The sequence below is a fragment of the Myxocyprinus asiaticus genome, chromosome 35, assembly GCF_019703515.2.
Source record: "Myxocyprinus asiaticus isolate MX2 ecotype Aquarium Trade chromosome 35, UBuf_Myxa_2, whole genome shotgun sequence".
Lineage (NCBI taxonomy): Eukaryota > Metazoa > Chordata > Actinopteri > Cypriniformes > Catostomidae > Myxocyprinus > Myxocyprinus asiaticus.
The window spans coordinates 27254363-27272826 of NC_059378.1; the positions used below are offsets into that span (position 1 = coordinate 27254363).

The following is an 18464-nucleotide window of genomic DNA, read 5'->3' on the forward strand; positions in this document are numbered from 1 at the left end:
TGTAGATATTCAGTCATGTATGGGACTGGACAATGAGCCAGGTTTTGAGACATATCTGGAATGAACTTTTCCTTAGCATATTTCATTGGCTATTTTCTGTAACAGTCAGATGGTTTCACAAAATGACGAATGACTAATTATTATTGTCTGTATGCTGATAGAAAATGATGAAAGATAACAACTTGGTGCGCCATCTGGATGCCTGCGAGACCATGGGCAATGCCACAGCTATCTGTTCAGACAAGACTGGCACATTAACCACCAATCGAATGACAGCAGTTCAATGCTATGTGGCAGATGTCCATTACAAGTCGATACCAGACCCCAGCTCAATTCCACCAAAAACTCTGGATACATTGGTCAATGCTATTTCCCTCAACAGCGCCTATACTACTAAAATACTGGTAAGAGACAAAGTCCTTTATGTATTCAGGTAAAATCGTGTGTTTCCTGGGATTTGAAACCTTGACCTTGGCACTGATTCTGCCATGCACTTTCAGTTGATCTACAGGAACATTTGAGCAACTTTGCTTATTTGTATAACATTCAAATTGTGATTTCTGTGTGTAAAGGGAAATGCACCATCTGAAATTCATTGCCCTAGTACAAAACGCCCTAGTACAAAATGAAACTGCTATTGGAATTTGAACATCTCTTCCTTGAAGTGTGGATTTTGCATTAATTATACATCAGCATCAGGAAACAAATTTGTATGTATTTGAAATGAGATAAGGCTTCCAAATATTTAAGTGTTAAAATAGATTGAAAGAGATAATATCTAAAAAAATGCTACAAATGTACATTTAATGTACATTCAATGCTGTCACTGTAACTGAGATCTTTGGGGCTCTATTTTCATGACCATGTTAGGTGCAGCGCAATGCGCAACGACAGTGTGCAACATCTTTTAAAATTTTTGTGAGAACGCTAATTCTATACCCAATTTTTCGTGCCAGTGCAAAGCGCAAGTGGGCTAAGGTGGGAGTTTTTGCGCTATCTGTGGGTGTATGCGTGCAAACTGTTGGTGTATTGTATGCAAATGACGTGGTACAATTTGCTAATTTCCTGAGAAATATGTCATTGCGCTAAGAAGTTTTAGAACCACATCAGTTTTCAGCGAAAACTTTAAACTCAGTTCCTGCATTTGCAGTTTGGAAATTCCACAAGCACGTGGTAATAAAGTTCATTTCCAAACTCTGAAAATATAGGAACATTATATTATGTCCCTGACAATCACTGTTGCAGCCGTTTTATGAAACAAAAATGTATTAGATTTGTGTTAAACTTTTTAGAGGTCATGGTTATTTTTCAATTATCATTATCATTATTATCATGTTGAATTTACAGCATTTTTTATTTTATGATCTAATTTGTATTGTATCTGTTGTCGTAGAGTGATTTTTAAGTCACTGCAAAAGCGGCCGGTGGAAGAAGTTAGAGAGGGTAAAAACCCAGGTAAAAAGATCTTTTTGTTTTGTTTGAAGTCTAATTTGAATTTAGAAATATTTTTGGTTTTATTTATTTTTTTGTGTTTCAATCAATTAATTTAATTGTTAAAGCAAAATTGACCAGTAGAAGTGAAGTGCATGTAAAAATCCCTCGATCCACTGCCTAACCTGAAGGCTGATACAATCACTGTTAATACTAGCTATGATTTGTGTGTCAGTTGATCCATTTGATTAATAATACTTACAGTAAATTCTCTTTAATTTACCGGAGCCAACATCGAAATCCTGACGAGAACCACATTGTCCATGCGTATAAAAGGAGTGTTTCACTGTCATAGAAATATGAGTAGTATGATGTTGTGATGGGAGTCAGCTTTAGTGTTTAGTTGGTTTCTTTCAGTACTAGCTTTTTAAATAAGCCCTTTTAAAAAAGTTTTCTTAAATGCTGTTGTATTGACAAATTATTTTAGAACCAAGAAAGCTGCAGAATTGTCACTGCGTATTTTAGAGTGCTACATTGTATTGGTTTGCAAAAAAGTACAGCCTGTAAGGATACAATTGTGATGTTTGGTAAAAAAAAAAAAAGATCAGTGAAATAAGGCACATTTTTTGTAATATCTGCCACGACACGTGAGTTTCCGAGTTCCTTTTCCATCTGGGAGCTGGAGTCAGATTTGATCTGTTCAGTATCTTGGTTTAAGATGCCTGGGAGCTCAAAGCAGACCCTGCGAACACGCCATCCCTCCAGACTACAGAATACACATCCCTGGGGACCAGCACTGAGAGCTTTGATAACCATACCAAGCAAAACTTAGATGAGCATTTCATTTCATCCATCTTGTTATAACATAGGCAGAAATGAGCTGTGCCTCGTTCACTTTATCCCTGGAGAAATTCCGAAAGCTTCTACCATGCTTTATTGCTCTGTTATGTAATTAATGCATGACCTACTCCTCACCCAACACTCAACGTTCCATTACCAAACTTTCCAAAGGGTGCTTTTACACCAGAACTTTTGGTGCAATGTCAGAATTTGGTTCATTTAAAACTACTCCTATAAAGGAATTTCGTGAAATCAAGTGTAATGTTTGCCTACCCTGTTTTGAAGCAATTATGCAATCTGTTGAATTGTTAAGGAGCATGCATTGTTAAACAAAAATTTGACCTGAATTTCTATGTGATATACTGGCTTAACAGATATACTGTAAATTGGAACAAAGGTACAGGTGATGCTGCTGGCATGTACACTGATACTGCAGTTGGTAGTCTGAGCTCTGCGGAGATTTCCTGTCGTACTGATCTCAGGTTGCTTCTACCACCTGTTCTGTCAGATCTCCTGGTCCTCTGATTGGAGGGGTCAGGTCGAACACTGATGTCATTTTCCCGGGCTCCCATCAATTCTTGATTGGAGGTTACATGTATGCATGTGGAGGTGTGTGCGTGTGTCTTTCAGACAGGATTGAACTCCAGGTCTTTAATTAGTTACACCGAAAGGCTGATGCATTCGTCCCTCCTTTTTTCTTGAACTGCAGCTATCAAAGTGTCAGTTAGTGATTTATATTGTGGATGTGTTTTATTCATTCTTTTGCTGGAGAATCTGGGATCAGTTCCATAATGTGTAATAAAGTGGTCATAATCTTCTTCTGTTGTATTCAGTGAGTTTACACAGGCATTCTGGGCTTCAATCATCCAAATGATGTATGACTTTGTGAAAAGAACCAGTAAAATTCGATTCAAATGCTTGATGAAATGTTTGCATTTACCTTGGTCCATTATGGTTAAAGTACTGTCATATTCAGATTGTACTAACAGTAAGTAACCCTAAGCCTAATGCTAAAACGCAGTATTATTTCAGCCCTGTTACGGTAAATGTGGTATTCATATACTTGCCTTGTAATAAATCACACATTGTAGTTAAAAAAAAAAAAAAAAAAAAAGAAAAAGAATATTAATAGCCCATGACATTTTTCTATAAAGCATGTTTTGTGCCAACCTTGTTGCATTTAATGTTTAATGTTATGGGTTTAAAGGACTAGTTCACCCAAAAATGAAATTTCTCTCATCATTTACTCACCCTCATGCCATCCCAGAAGTCCTGTGTATGACTTTATTCTGTTGAAAAAACAAATATCTCAGCTATGTAGGTCCATACAATGCAAGTGAATGGTTGCCAGAATTTTGAACATCCAAAAAGCACATGAAGGCATCATAAAATTAATCCATATGACTCCAGTGGTAAAATCCATATCTTCAGAAGCGATATGATAGGTGTGGGTGAGAAACAGATAAATATTTAAAATCCTTTTTTACTATACATCTCCACTTTCACATACTCCTTTTGTTTTGCCGATGCACATTCTTTGTGCATATTGTCACCTACTGGGCAGGGAGGAGAAATTATAGTAAAAAATGTCTTAAAAATGTATCTTTTTCTCACCCACACCTATCATATTGCTTCTGAAGATATGGATTTTACCACTGGAATCTTATGGATTACTTTTATGTTGCCTTTATGTGCTTTTTGGACCTTCAAAGTTCTGGCCACAATTCACTTGCTTTGTATGGACCAACACAGGGTCCGAAATGTACTTTTTAGCCCACCAGCCAAGGTGGCTGGTAGACGAAAAGATTTAGGCTACCAGCCAGTTAGATTTTTTACTGGTCATTTAAAAAAACAAAAAAACAAAACATTTTTTATTATTATAATTTTTATTTATTGCATTTTACAATTGGATTTTACAGACATGAGAGACAAATACCGTAAGCATGTTTAAAAGTTAACTGCTTTTTTAAAGAATTGTTATTATTTATTAAATATTTAATTGCCAGATAGTCCATTTAGAATTATTTTTCAGATTATTCAACTTTGACTTATTACAACAAAAATTAATTTGTATTTTAAACTACATGTTGTCATATGAATGACCAGTAAGTAACTCTCATGAGTCTCATGAGCCTTAAGTACACATAACACAGTAACAGTTCTGGGTTTATTTGGAGTGAGTCAATTAATTCAGTCAGTACCAACTGATTCATAAGTCTTTTTGATTCACTAAAAAGAGCCGGCTCATCGAATTACTACTAACTAGGGATGTCCTCATACCATTTTTTTGGGAAAAAGAGTACGATACCTCCTTTTCAGTGCTCGCCGAATCTGATACCTGTTCTTTTGTTTTATTTGATTTTTTTTCTGAAATCCTTATCAACAGTTTATTTCAATTTTATCATCAAAATTGTGTCTAAATAGATGAATATAATTAAAACTTTAATCAAATGAAAACAGAAAAATTAATTTTCAACATAATATTGTATTATTTTTATCAAATGAGGTGGTTTTATTCAGAACCTCACAGCACAATCCAAAATACAACATTGGAGTTATTATTGTCAAATAAAGTGCTGCATAACAGAGCATCACGGGTGTGAGATATTGCTTAAATATTATACAATTACTATTGATTTATTATTATTATTATTATTATTAATAGTAGTAGTAGTATTACAGTGAATATTTCTTAACTATATATTAGTGATCTATTTCTGTGGTAGCCTAATTTTTCCCATTTAAATCGAGCTTTTATTTTAAAGCCCTTTCCATTTTTGTGTGTTTTAACTGAAGTTTTCACCTCCGGAAAAGCTGGTCGCTACATGACTCAAAGTGATTATTAAACTGCAAATGGCTGCTATTTAATTAAATTAATATGTAGTCTGTATGAAGTGAATTAGCGCTCTAGTCGCGGTCATCTGCTACAAACAGAGTGCACAAGTGTGAGCAAGGAGCTCGTAAGAGCAGCCGGCATCAACACAACACAGAGTGTGTTATACCTACTGCTTACTGAGACTTTCTATGAGCAGCAGGACTAGCTAATGAGAGCTGTTCCATGTAAAGACCTGCAACTTTTCTGACTGAAGATCTACAGAACTCCATTGATGACAATACTGGAACATGTTACATTATTTTACAAGCTGACACAAACTGACAAAAAAGCGCCCGCCAAGGTGCTAGACGACACCACAGAATTCACCAGCCAAATTTACCTGCATTTGCGCTTGGCGGGTGTTAATTTCGGACCCTGGATCTATAGAGCTGACATATTATTCTAAAACTCTCCATTTGTGTTCAGCAGAAGAGAGAAAGTCATACACATCTGGGATGGCATGAAGATGAGTAAATATTGAGAGAATTCTTGAGCTTTGTGCCAATATTTCTGTAATAAAAAATTGATCACTGTGAGTTTTTCCCCATACTATTTCCCTTACTATTACATAACCACTGAACTTGAGGCCAATATGTGAATAACTGTGGAGTGTAAGAAAACCTAAATGTGCATGACACTTCCATAAATATAGTGTCAGAACGATCAAACCATTTAAAGGAAAATGTCACACCATAACAGGGTGAACAGGTGATTTTTCCAAAATCCCTAAACAAAGACCAAAATTATTAAAAGTACCTCTTCCTTGAGCTTTCAAGCTACTTCCTCCGATCTCTGTACAGACGTTCAGACTGTTCTGGCTTAGTGTGCTATAACTTTTCTAAATTATCGGAATCATATTTTAGATACAGACATCGCCTGTCAGTCAACTCGAGAATGTTTGTGCATTAGCTGGACCAGCCTGAAAAATAGCATTTTTAGCATGATGTTAGCATGAACCACAATTTTATGATACCACTGCTGTCAGATTTTACTGCTGATTTTAAATATGTTATTTGTTCATAATCTTGGCCAACCATTTTGGAGATTTTGGTCTTTCCCCATCCAAGTAGATAGGAGATGTATTTTTATGCCACTTGTATCCATGGAAAAAAGCTGCCCGGGAACGTTCCAAGATGGCTGCTGAATGAGAGGGATTTTGCTATCTATCTGGCAGTCTGTCTGACTTTCTATCTGACTAGCTGGCTGTTTGTCTTACCGTAAGATCTGTTACACCTTCAAACCTCAAGCTTTTTTAACTTTCAGGCCAGAATTTTTTTCAAGCCAACATCAAAGATTGTCTTGACCTATCTAGTTTTTATCTAGGGACATTGCGAATTGTAAAAGTTTTATTGTAAAAGATTTTTGCCTGAGAATGAATTGAGTAGACTTTGGCACCAGACATATGTTCAAAAGAGTACTGTATTGTAAGGCTTTTTTGATATACTAAATGCTATTCTGGGATAAAATTTTCACTGCACCCATGACAAGGTGAAATATCTTGCTGTCTTGCGTTTTAATGAGGTGTGACTTATTTTAGGCAAAGTCATTTTTCGTGCTTTAGCCACTCCATGGGGATCAGGATCTTTGCCTGTCTCTGGGTGATACCTTGAGCTGCCAATCATTCACTTAAGCCAATCAGCTTTGACAAAAGCACTCACCTCATTGCCTGAGGCGGGGCTGTCATTGTCAGTGTAGGCAATGGTGTGACATAAAAGAGGTACTATGAAAATGACCTTGTAGGGTACACAAAGGGGAGTCCATGGGCCCTGTGGTGAAAAGGAGAAAAGAACGAGGGACCGTGTGGAGTGGAGAAACAGAAAAGGGCCATAAAGAGGAAGTAATGCTGCCAGTGCATATTTTGCCATATGCCGTGGTTCGTAGGAGTGCGTGCTGACCAGGGAGAAGACAGCTGTTCAGGGGAGCATTACGTGCCAGCACCTCTCTAACGGGTGCCATGAAATACACATCAAATGCATGAGCAGTTCCTCTACAGTCCTGGATGATTTAGGTGAGCACATAAAAGATAAAGTATCAAATATCATAAAGTATCAAAAAAAATTGTCCATTCGACTCATGCACTATATTTCAAGTATTCTAAAGCCATACAATTGCTTTGTGTGAGAAGTAGATTGAAATGTAGGTCTTTTGTATGGCTTTAATATACGACACATGTCAAAGGGACAACTGTTTTCGTGCTTTTGCATACTTTTTGAAGCTTGAATGCTCCAGTCTATGTTCATTGTAATTGCCTTTTGTGTTCAATGGAAGAAAGAAAGTCATACAGGTTTGGAATGACATGAAAGTGAATAAATTATGACCAAATTTACATTCAGTAATCCTTCAAAGGGTTCATATTAGACATATTTCTATTAACAAAAATGTACCTGAGGTCGACTTATAATATAACAATAAAATAATAAAAAAATGCACCCAAAAACAGCAATAATTTAGTTCTTCATGACCCCCATTTTCTCTAATACTAAGAGTTAAAACACTTCCTTACTTATCACCCAATAGCTTCATTGACGTAAATGTGGACAGTTGTTGATTTATTTATCTCTTTGACATTAGAAATATGCAAAAGTAGGTGGGCCTGGGTAGCTCAGCAAGTAAAGACCCTGACTACCACACCTGGAGTCGCAAGTTCAAATCCAGGGTGTGCTGAGTGACTCCAGTCAGGCTTCCTAAGCAACCATTTGGCCCGGTTGCTAGGGTGGGTAGAGTCATGTTGGGTTAACCTACTCGTTCATTTAATATTTTGTCCTTTCAGATGGAAAACATTTATACATATAAATTATGTGATCCAAAGTGCATTTGAACAGTGGTGAAACACTTTCTTATGATGTGTTACATTCATACGAGCAGACAGAGAAGAAAGTTTGAAGTAAGTTTGGAGCAGAAGAAATAGAAATAAACCTTGTGTAAATTGTCAGCTTTACGCTAAGCTAAAATGCTATTTCTAGCCATTTTACATGCATGTTACCAGGCACGATTATATTTTTTTATCAAGAAAATTCACGTTGGATCATAATTTCTTTTTTTCTAGTAAGACCTTTGATATTAGGGCAAAAATGTTGTTCTTGATAATAATTTTTATATTGTTTTCCTGTAAAAATATCTAAAAATCTTTAAAACAAGATCAATTTGATTGATCTTGTTTTAGAAACAACACTGCATAAGATATTTAGGTTTTTCAGAGAATGTATTCTGAACATGTGTATTTTGTCTTACTGTACTGGCAGAGTTTTTATAGTCAAAACAAGTGAAAAAATCTACCAGTGCTGAAGAAGTAATCCAAAGTATTTAGAATACATTACTGACCTTGAGTAATCTAACGGAATACATTACAAATTACATTTTACAGCATGTATTCTGTTATCTGTAATGGAATACATTTCAAAAGTAACCCTCCCAACCCTGATTATAGCTTAATTTTAATAAATGGAAGCGTAAGCGGTAGTTCTGGCAGGAAGACTCTGGATCCTTACGCTTTCATTCAGTCAAGCATCTCATCCAATCACAATACAGCCTCCGCTTTATAAGCCTAGACACCTGTCTCTATTGTTAGCATACTTCCGTTGTTTTCAGTCACGCATGTTAGGGAAACACACAATCATGGTACACGCTATGCATTGCTTTTCCAAGCAACAGTCACTACATGTTGGATTATTACTCACCGTGATGTTTGTTCTCCTCAGCACAGCTTGATATCCATCAGGAAAATACACTAAGTTCTAAGCCTATTCTTCTTTTGGGGGAACAATTGTCAGTGCAAATAGCTTGTTTGTGATGGGGTTTCAGGCTTTCTGCTATCAATGTTGTTCTCAATTATCTGTTTTTCATATCAATTTACTGCATCAATATTGCTTTTCAAGCGGCAATATTTCATTGTACTACCGGTTCTTACCAATTTCTCACCGTGGCAGCCGTATCACACTGGCAACTGAGTTCAAGTTCACAAATGTTGATCTGTTTACTCTGTGTTTGGATTCCATAGTGTACCCCTCATCAGGGAATCAAGATTCATTATTCATGCATGTCATTATGCATAAGTTATTATTGTACGGGGTCTGATTACATCCATTAAGTTAAGATATCGCATTCTGCCGATCTCTCCTATCTCACGTTAAATCAATAAGTATTTTCATGGCTTAGGGTGCTTTCACACTAGCACTTTTGGTGCGCATCCGAGTTCGAATTACGTCAAAGTTCGTTTCGTTTGGGTGGTGTGAACGCTGTTTTCCGAACTCGGGGGCGCACCCGTGAACCACACCCGAGTTCACTTGAAAAGGTGGCCTGGGGTACGGTTCATGTGAACTCCGGTGCGGTTCGCTGCTAATATGAACGCAATCGTACCAAATCGCGGAAGTGAACCCTTATTGATGATGTATAATTCATGTCTTTGCAGGCTCCCGATTGCAGTTATTATGGTTAAATGAATTTCTCATACCAGCTTGTGTCCAAATAAATCACCTTCAGAGAGCAGCTCACATTTTTCACTCTTGCAACACATCTGCTGGCTCGTGGCAAACAAATGCTAATATTCTTCACATCATTGCACATTCAATGCATCCGTGGCAGACAAATATAATTGTCGTTTTGTGCATGTAAAGTTTTGGTGGAGATGAATACTTCAATAAGACAACAAAGCTGATGCCTTCTTGAGTTGAGTTGCCTAGTTACAGTAGTAAACAGCTGCCGCTTGTACTCACGTTGATGACGTAATCAGACTGTGGTTCGGACCCCAAAAATATGATGTGAACAGAGACCAGCGGGGGCAGGGGGAGGAAACAAACTCAGCTTCGGTCCAAGCAATCGAACCAATTGTGAAAGTAAACTTAATATGTCTATATCTGCAGTCTCCTTAAAGGGGAAGTATCATCTGTTCTGTGTGCCCACTGACACCTAGCAGTAGGCATTGCTCATTACACTCAGTATTTCATTGACAGCACAATGCATTTGCCTGCTCTCATACAAATAATCATATCAAACCAAGGGGACAAATTCTTATATCACAGTTATGTTACATGTTTCGTTTTATTAGAGTCTTTTTGGCATAATTACACTGTAGAGATTTTATTATCATGAGTTACTGTAAACTTTTAATTCTTTATTAGTGATAGGACTATAAAGCTTTCTAAACAATGGGGCCTTTCATTGGGCTTTATCAAAATGTTTGAAATTCCATGTCTCATCACTCAAAATTTCCACATACACATTTTCTGCTGTTGTCAAAAAAGAAGCTCCCAATTAATGCTCTCTACATTAGTTTAACAAAATTACATTTATTTTAAGTTATCAATGCAATTTGGTTATTTTGCCCCTTACACTGTATGAGCTTGTGGCCAAAGAAGTAACATTTAGTACCAGTTAAGTAAGGTATTTGTATTACTTTACGGGATAACAACAGTGCTGGATTAGCAATTTTTTTGAAGCAGATACTGAATATTCAGTTGACTGAAGCTTCACACATAATGGACTATGCATATTTGTTGTTGGTTTGGCATGGGCTTAATTAAAGCTTCTGCATCAAACACATCATTATTCGCTTTTACATGTTTTCCCTTTTGATCTGCATCTTGCGGTATTTGCTGTCCCTTACCCTTCAGTCACCTAAGATTTCAAATAGTTATATAGCCTTTTAGGATTTTTTTTAAATCCTAAACTTCCTTTAACAATTGATGTCCATGCTCTCTTCAGCCAAAAGGAGCCTTGACCTTGTAACTGCAAGTCTCCCTGTCTTTCAACACATTCATACTTCCTGGCGCTCTCTGCTCTATTCTCCCCTTGGGCAGTGTTTGCGACAGCACAACCGCAATGCTCCTGCTTGTGGCTCAATTCATCTACTGAGCAGTGCAAATGTGCTATCTAGGTGCCGCAACTGCAGCATGTCTTTTGGGCCACGCTTCTAAGAGTCCCACAATACTGCAAATGCCGTTTATAAAGAAAGCATTAATTTCCTTTCACATGGCATAGCTTTGTTTATCTTTGCATGGGTTTTGCACAAACAATGCTCGCCCCCTTTGTCAGGCTCAAACGCAAAGTGTGTTAATTCTTTGCAAAGGTATTGCACAAACTACGTTTCCCTTATCAGGGCTCAAACGCAAACTTCTTTGGTACCTTGCAGGGGTATTGCACAAACCACATTGCCCCTATCGTGGGAGTATTGCAGAGAAGACGTTGCTCTTATCAAGGGCTCAAATGCAAAATGTTGTTTGTACTTTTGCAGGGGTACTGCGCAACTATGCCTGCCTTTTCTCAAGGGCTCAATAACAAGCAAGGGCTCAATCACAAGCATTGTTTACCCCTCTGCAAAGATACAGTATTGCATAACAAGGCTAACCCATTCGCAGGGGCTCTACAATTCTAATAAGCTTGCCTAACCTTCTGCAGGGTTTGGCACAATAGTAGTATGTCGCACAGTCATTTACAAGCTTATGTTTGTATTATTCATTGATATTTCCTCTTGTTTCAGATTTGTACCTCACCATCTGAAGACCTGGGTGTTTTCCTGAGTCTAATTATTTGTTTTTATATTTTCTTTTGGGGGCATAGGTTAAATAGGTTCTTATTCCTTTGGGGTAAGCTCCGCTCCCCTGCTGTCATTTTCTCTGGCAGGATCTGATGGTTCAAGCAAGTATCTTAGCACTGAACTGTAGGATGGGGCTTACGCCAGATATTACACGTTTCTCCTCATTCGTAATAATTCCAATCATCCAGAGTCCTTTCTGATAGAAATGTAAGTGTAAGCGGTAGTTCTGGCAGGAAGACTCTGGAACCTTATGCTTTCATTCAATCAGGCATCTCATCCAATCACAATACAGCCTCTGCTTTATAAGTCTACACTCCTGTCTCTATTGTTTGTTTACTTCCGTTGTTTTCACCCCCTCCACCCCATCTCCACCAGTTTACGTCCCATCCCGGGTGGGGGTAAGCTCCGCTCCCCAGCCATCTCCACCTCTGGCAGGATCTGACGGTTCAAGCAAGTATCTGAGCAATGAACCATAGGGTGGGGCTTACGCCAAATATTATGAGTTTATTTTAATTCATAATATTTCCAATCATCCAGAGTCCTTTCTGATAGAAATGCTTTTATTGGATTGAGGAGGAAGTTTTGAAAATTACAATATGTTTTCATGGTACAGTAAATGTTTTTTTTTTTTTTTTATCTCAAAAGATCAATGACAAGTTGATACCTCATTATAATGTATAAACCAATCACAATGATGGGCAGTAGCTTTGCTACAAATAGCAAAGCTATTAGCTTAACTACATTTCTGAGTAGCGAGGTGGTAGCTTCGCAAGTTTTTAAATCAAGTAGCTTTTCAGTAGCGAAGCTATATTTTTGTATAGTTAGCGAGTAGCTTTGACAAAAGCTAAACCGCTACACCATGCCTTGTACCCAGTGTTTACTATCGCCAGTTTTGAATAAGAACTGAAGATGTTCAACTCACAAATGAATTGCTCATCTGAGTTGGTTCTTTACAATGAATTGGTCACACGTTATAGCAAAGTGGTCTGAATCATTTCAGTGTGCTGCTGAATCATTTGGTGCACGCTCTCACTTGCAAATATTTTAAAACATGGAAAATAAAGATAACACTGGTTGTGGTGGACCTACAATCAAAGGAAACCAAACTTGTAAATGCATCCTATCATTTGCCAGTGATGAAGAAGGTTAAGTTCAACATGTATACAGCTTTAATGGCACTGCAGGTAAAGATTTTACCACCAAAAGAGTATCAAAAGACTTAGTAGCCTACACGAAAAAAAAAAAGAAAAAAAAAAAAAAACCATCAATAAAGTACCTTGATGGCATTACCATGTTTTTTTTTTTACATGTACCATTACCTGGGAGCACCATGTTAATACAGTGGTATACGAATAAGGTAGTCATGTAGTGAAGTACAATAGTAGTACCATGTTATTCTTTGAATTACCTTTAAGCACCATGTACATTCAATTTTATATGAATGTGGTAATCATATATCAAATAACCATGGTAGTACCATGGTATTCTTTGAAGTACTTTGAAGCACCATGTAAATACAGAATAGTACATAAATATGGTGTATCTCAAAGTACCATGGTATAACCATCTGATACCATCAGATATCACATTGTTATTACCCAGATACACACACACACACACACACACACACACACACACACACACATAATACCCTTGTAATTACCAGTTTGTATCCTAAAAAAAGTACTGGTAAACCACTTAAACCTGCTGCCCCCCCCCCCCCCCCCCCACACACACACACACACACACACACACACACACACACATAAGAAATGTGGCCTCAGATCAGAACCTTCCAGTACACACAGAAATACAACAGCAAGACACAGAATTACAAGATAAGATGAATAGTCTATGTACACAGTTTTTATACAGGAATGTGCAAAGGAAATTATATTGGTATGGGTTTTTAGAGGTAGTAGTATAAATATGAAAAATAAAATGTAAAAATTTTGTTTTTTCAATCTGAACACATGGATTTGTAGAGGTAGTAGTATAAATATGAAAAATACAATTTAAAAATAGTGATTTTTCATTTTGAACACATGGGTTTCTATAAGTAGCATGCATCAGTATAAACTGATATGTTTTTTAGATGCATATTATATTGCACAATACTGCATACTTGTATACTGTATTGCACTTTGCTGTATCATGGCTTTGAGAAACATTATGTGAATAATTATTTTAGATGCTTTGTCTATGACCGTATGCTCAGTGAATCTGGTTGAAAAAAATATGAAGTAGCTTAAATGTAGCAAGCTACTTTTGGTGTGTTGCTTGTAGTGTAACTTGCTACTTTCTCTGAAGTGTAGCTTTTAGCTTAGCTTAACTAATTTTTTCTGTTGAGTAGTTGGTAGCTTAGCTTGCTAAATGTTTTGAGTAGCTTGCCCAACACTGTCCAATCATGTCAGATTAACCATTTTCTTTACATAACAAACAACTGAATTAATACACTTAACCCACAAAGACAGTATCTATATGCAAACCTCTAAGGGAATTGCCTCAAATTTGAATAATGGGGGGTTCTTATGAAATGTTTGGAGAGGCATTGCTGAACTCTCAAGGGCATTCTTCAGCTTGCAGTGAAACTTTTTATCCATTGCATTTACATTTTGAGTAATTTTGTGTATGCTACATTGCATTTTGGATACAAACAAGCCTTGACTTGAGAAATTATGAGAAAGTAAACAGATAAAATAAATAAACAGATAAAAAAGTAATTCTTGCAGGATATTGTTTGATGTGTTTGATTGTTGCAGTTGCTATACATCTCAGCGGAATTAATTCAGACTTGTGGAACCAAACTTCAGGCAATTAGATTTGAATAGATTTCATCATGTGTAGGCATTTTGGGCCAGCATCTTTTTGTTTGAAGCTTTTCAAGCTATTTTAAGGGGACAGTATGTAAGTGTAGAGCAAGCCTCTCAGGTAGACATCTTTATTTCATATTAGTTTAATTTCGGATACACTACATGGCAACAAGTATGTGGACAGGCTCTTTAAATTAATGGGTTTGGCTAGGCCCCTTTATTGCAGTGAAGACAATTGCTAATGCAGTGGCATACAATGACATTCTAAAGAATTGTGTGTTTCCAACACTATGACAACAGATATAGAGAATATAAAGATATAGTGAAAAGCCTTTTAAATCCATTGGCTATTAATGCCAATGGTTTTGAAATAAAATTTTTACAAGCACATATGGGTGTGATGTTCAGGTGTCCACATACTTTTTTGCCATATAGTGTATGGATCAGTTAAAAGGAGCAGGGCATTTAAGGGTCACACTGACAATGATTTGCATTGACAAAGTGACCTGAATTCATTCATTTTCAATGAGAGTTTGCAATTTTAGGCAACTTGAGCAACAGCTACATTTGACACGCTCATCTTTATGCAAATGCACAATGACATGATACGCTGACATCTAATGGGAGTTCAGACAGTAGAGTTTACGTAAACACCACCTGATACAGCTAGAAGTTGAAAAGGATTGCCAACTAGCAACCAACAGTAGTGACTTGGCAACCTCTCATGATTTAATCGTTCTCAGTGTGAATGGCATTTAACCCCCAGTTACTCCAGGTGGATTGTCCCTGTAATAAGTTCACTTTAATTAACTTTGCATATCCCCCCCATCCCCCACCACCACCAGGATATACCATGTTTCTTTCTTACAAATAAACAACAAACAAGACCTCTAAACATTAAGACAAACAGTGGATGTCCCATGGTTGCTTTTACCATACCTTCTGGGAGACATTTATAATTTCTTCTTGAAAATTCACCTGTTCTCTTTTTGTTAGGTGAACAACGTGTTGATAATATTGGTCATGAATTACAAATACACTTCATTCATCAAAACTTCTAACTTATCAAAAGGTGTTAACTTAATGTTATAATGTTTAATGCAGCATAGCTCACCATTCATGCTGGTTACCGAGCCATGGTTGCAATGGTTGTCAGTCATGTGAGCTGACTTTAACAATTGTAAACCTTAAAGGGATAGTTCACCCAAAAATTAAAACTCTCTCATCATTTACCCACCCTCGTGCCATCCCAGATGTGTATGACTTTCTTTCTTCTGCAGATCACAAACAAAGAAAGAATATATCAGCTCTGTTGGTCCTTACAATGCAAGTGAATGGTGGCCAGAACTTTGAAGCTCCAAAAATCACATAAAATTCACATAAAAGTAATCCATAAAACTCCAGTGTTGTAATACATATCTTCAGAAGTGATATAATAGGTGTGGATTAGAAACAGATCAATAGTCAATCCGGTAAAGTCCTTTTTTATCATAAATCTCCACTTTCACTTTCACTTTTACTATACATATCCACTTTCACATTTTGAAATTGAAATTGGATATTTATGGTAAAAATTATATCACTTCTAAAGTTATGGATTAAACCAGATGAGTCTCATGGATTGCTTTTATGTAGTCCTTATGTGATTTTTAGAGCTTCAAAGGTCTGGTGACCATTCACTTGCATTGTAAGGGCAACAGAGCTGAGATATTCTTCTAAAAATCTTTGTTTGTGTTCTGCAGAAGAAAGAAAGTCATATACTTCTGGGATGGCATGAGGGTGAGTAAATGGCAAGAGAATTTTCATTTTTGTATGAACTATCGCTTTAATAGTATTATGTTTAGCTTATAGCTACATAGCAGGTATATAATCAAGGCGATGTGTTTCTATTGTTTCAGCCTCCAGATAAGGAAGGGGGTCTTCCCAAGCAAGTGGGCAACAAAACCGAGTGTGGCCTATTGGGACTGGTCCTTGATCTGAAACGAGACTACCAGACTGTTCGAAACCAGATCCCAGAAGAGAAACTCTACAAGGTGTACACATTTAACTCCGCAAGGAAGTCAATGAGCACCATCATCAAACTTCCAGATGGCAGTTTCAAAATGTACAGCAAAGGAGCATCTGAGATCATTCTTAAAAAGTGAGTGCCTTGGATCTGCTCTTGGATGTTTCAGGGTTTATGTCTACATATACTATTTTTTTTGTCAAAGCATTTTAAAGTCTCAGTAGTAAATGGAAGGACAATGGGTCTCACTCACTAATGATTGGTACAAGTGTTTTATTTACTTTGACCCCTTGTGTCACTGCATTAGAAACAAAATAGTTTCTAGTCACATGCAAACTAATGATGCTAGATCTTTTCTTAGAACTTGTTTTACTGTTTTTATTTTTTCTATGCCATTTTTGAAAATACATTTCACCAACTGAAATGTTCCCAAGGTCATATCTAGTGGATGTATGAATTCGGTCCCCTTAAGTTCAAATAGGTGTCCAATACAGTAACCACAGGTGTAGTTCATCACTAACTACAGTATAAACGTTATGTTCTACTAAGTTTGATTATCAGACAGTTTTCAAATACTTTTTGTCTTTATTTTGAACCACATATCTATTGTTTTATAATTATAACTTCTTTCTGTGAAATTTTTAGCTTAAAAAGTGCTATATTTCTTTAAAATGAATGTCCCTTTTTTGGTATATAATGCAAAGAAATTGAGTATTTAAATAACTTTTGAGCCACTATACATGTGCAGAAAATTTTCTCGCAAATAATTTCTACTGGATTTACAAAGATGCACAAATTAGTTTTTACGATTGTTCTAATGTTGATGTATCCAGATTATTCTAAATGAGGGAGTATATGCCCGCAGTTTGTAAGTAGCCTAATACACACCTAAACCATCACCATATAAGGGCATTAAGCAAAACCTCACCTGTACAGGGTTTTTTCACTCCTTACAAACATATCCTTATTCTTAAGCGCAGCAAGACCTTTGAGTAAAGCCAAATGTGCACTCTCAAAAACACTTGAAATACAATAAACACATTTTAGACTACACGTTTTTAGCTGCATTTTATGCAGAACCTATCAGGGATCAAACTATGTATAATGCACATAATTTCTGTTACTCTGAAATAAAAAAGACTTATTGTAAACACTTTTTCAGTTTCTACTAATAAATCCAAAACATTTCAGCTTAACACATTACATGTTTTTAAAGCCACCAGGAGTCTGCGATTTTGGCGTTTGTGTGGATTGAGTTTGAAATGCAGACTTATTAATGAATAATTTTTTCCACATACAAACATTAGCACAAAGGTTTTATGTTCAAATACTCATTATGAAAAGCGAGTGAGACCCATTATGTTGAATTAAAATTATGTGCAGTTTCATGTGCCTCGAGTGATTTGTGATGTTAATGTGCTCTTTGTGGAGGAATGAGGAAATGGCTTTAAAAAGTTGTCAGAAATTTGATTGTAAAACATTATAAAATAATTAGCATTCCACTACAACAATATGACCATGTTTTACGAGATTATGTGGAAGTTACCCTGCTAACTTTGGTTCAGGTGTTCGCGTATTTTAAACGAGGTAAGCGAACCTCGCGTTTTCAGACCGAGGGACAGGGATGAGATGGTGAAGAAAGTAATCGAACCCATGGCCTGCAACGGACTCAGAACTATCTGCGTGGCTTACCGTGACTTCCCTGCCAACCCTGAGCCCAACTGGGATGATGAAAACAACATTTTAACTGACCTGACAGCAATATGTGTGGTTGGAATTGAAGATCCTGTAAGACCTGAGGTAAGAACTTGAAATCTTTTTTCATCATGCTGTATTTCACTTTTTCTCAATTTTCATTTTATGCCTGTAATGAAACCTTTGTTGATGTTCACTGTGGATTTTTTCACTTAAAAATGAATATTCTATCATCATTTACTCAGTCACTGTTCACATTCATTAAAACAACAT

The 18464-nt window shown here is 36.7% G+C and overlaps 1 protein-coding gene across 9 annotated transcripts in view; it reads left to right on the top strand.

Annotated features, from left to right (window-relative positions):
* The window catches only part of LOC127425930 (plasma membrane calcium-transporting ATPase 2-like), a 396733-nt gene that overhangs the window by 303197 nt on the left and 75072 nt on the right, over window positions 1–18464 (top strand). For all 9 annotated transcript variants that reach the window (XM_051672265.1, XM_051672268.1, XM_051672266.1 and 6 more), the window contains 3 exons: window positions 162–404; window positions 16390–16631; window positions 18062–18296. In XM_051672265.1, the coding sequence (XP_051528225.1) occupies window positions 162–404; window positions 16390–16631; window positions 18062–18296 (720 nt within the window). The remainder of the gene's footprint in view (window positions 1–161; window positions 405–16389; window positions 16632–18061; window positions 18297–18464) is intronic.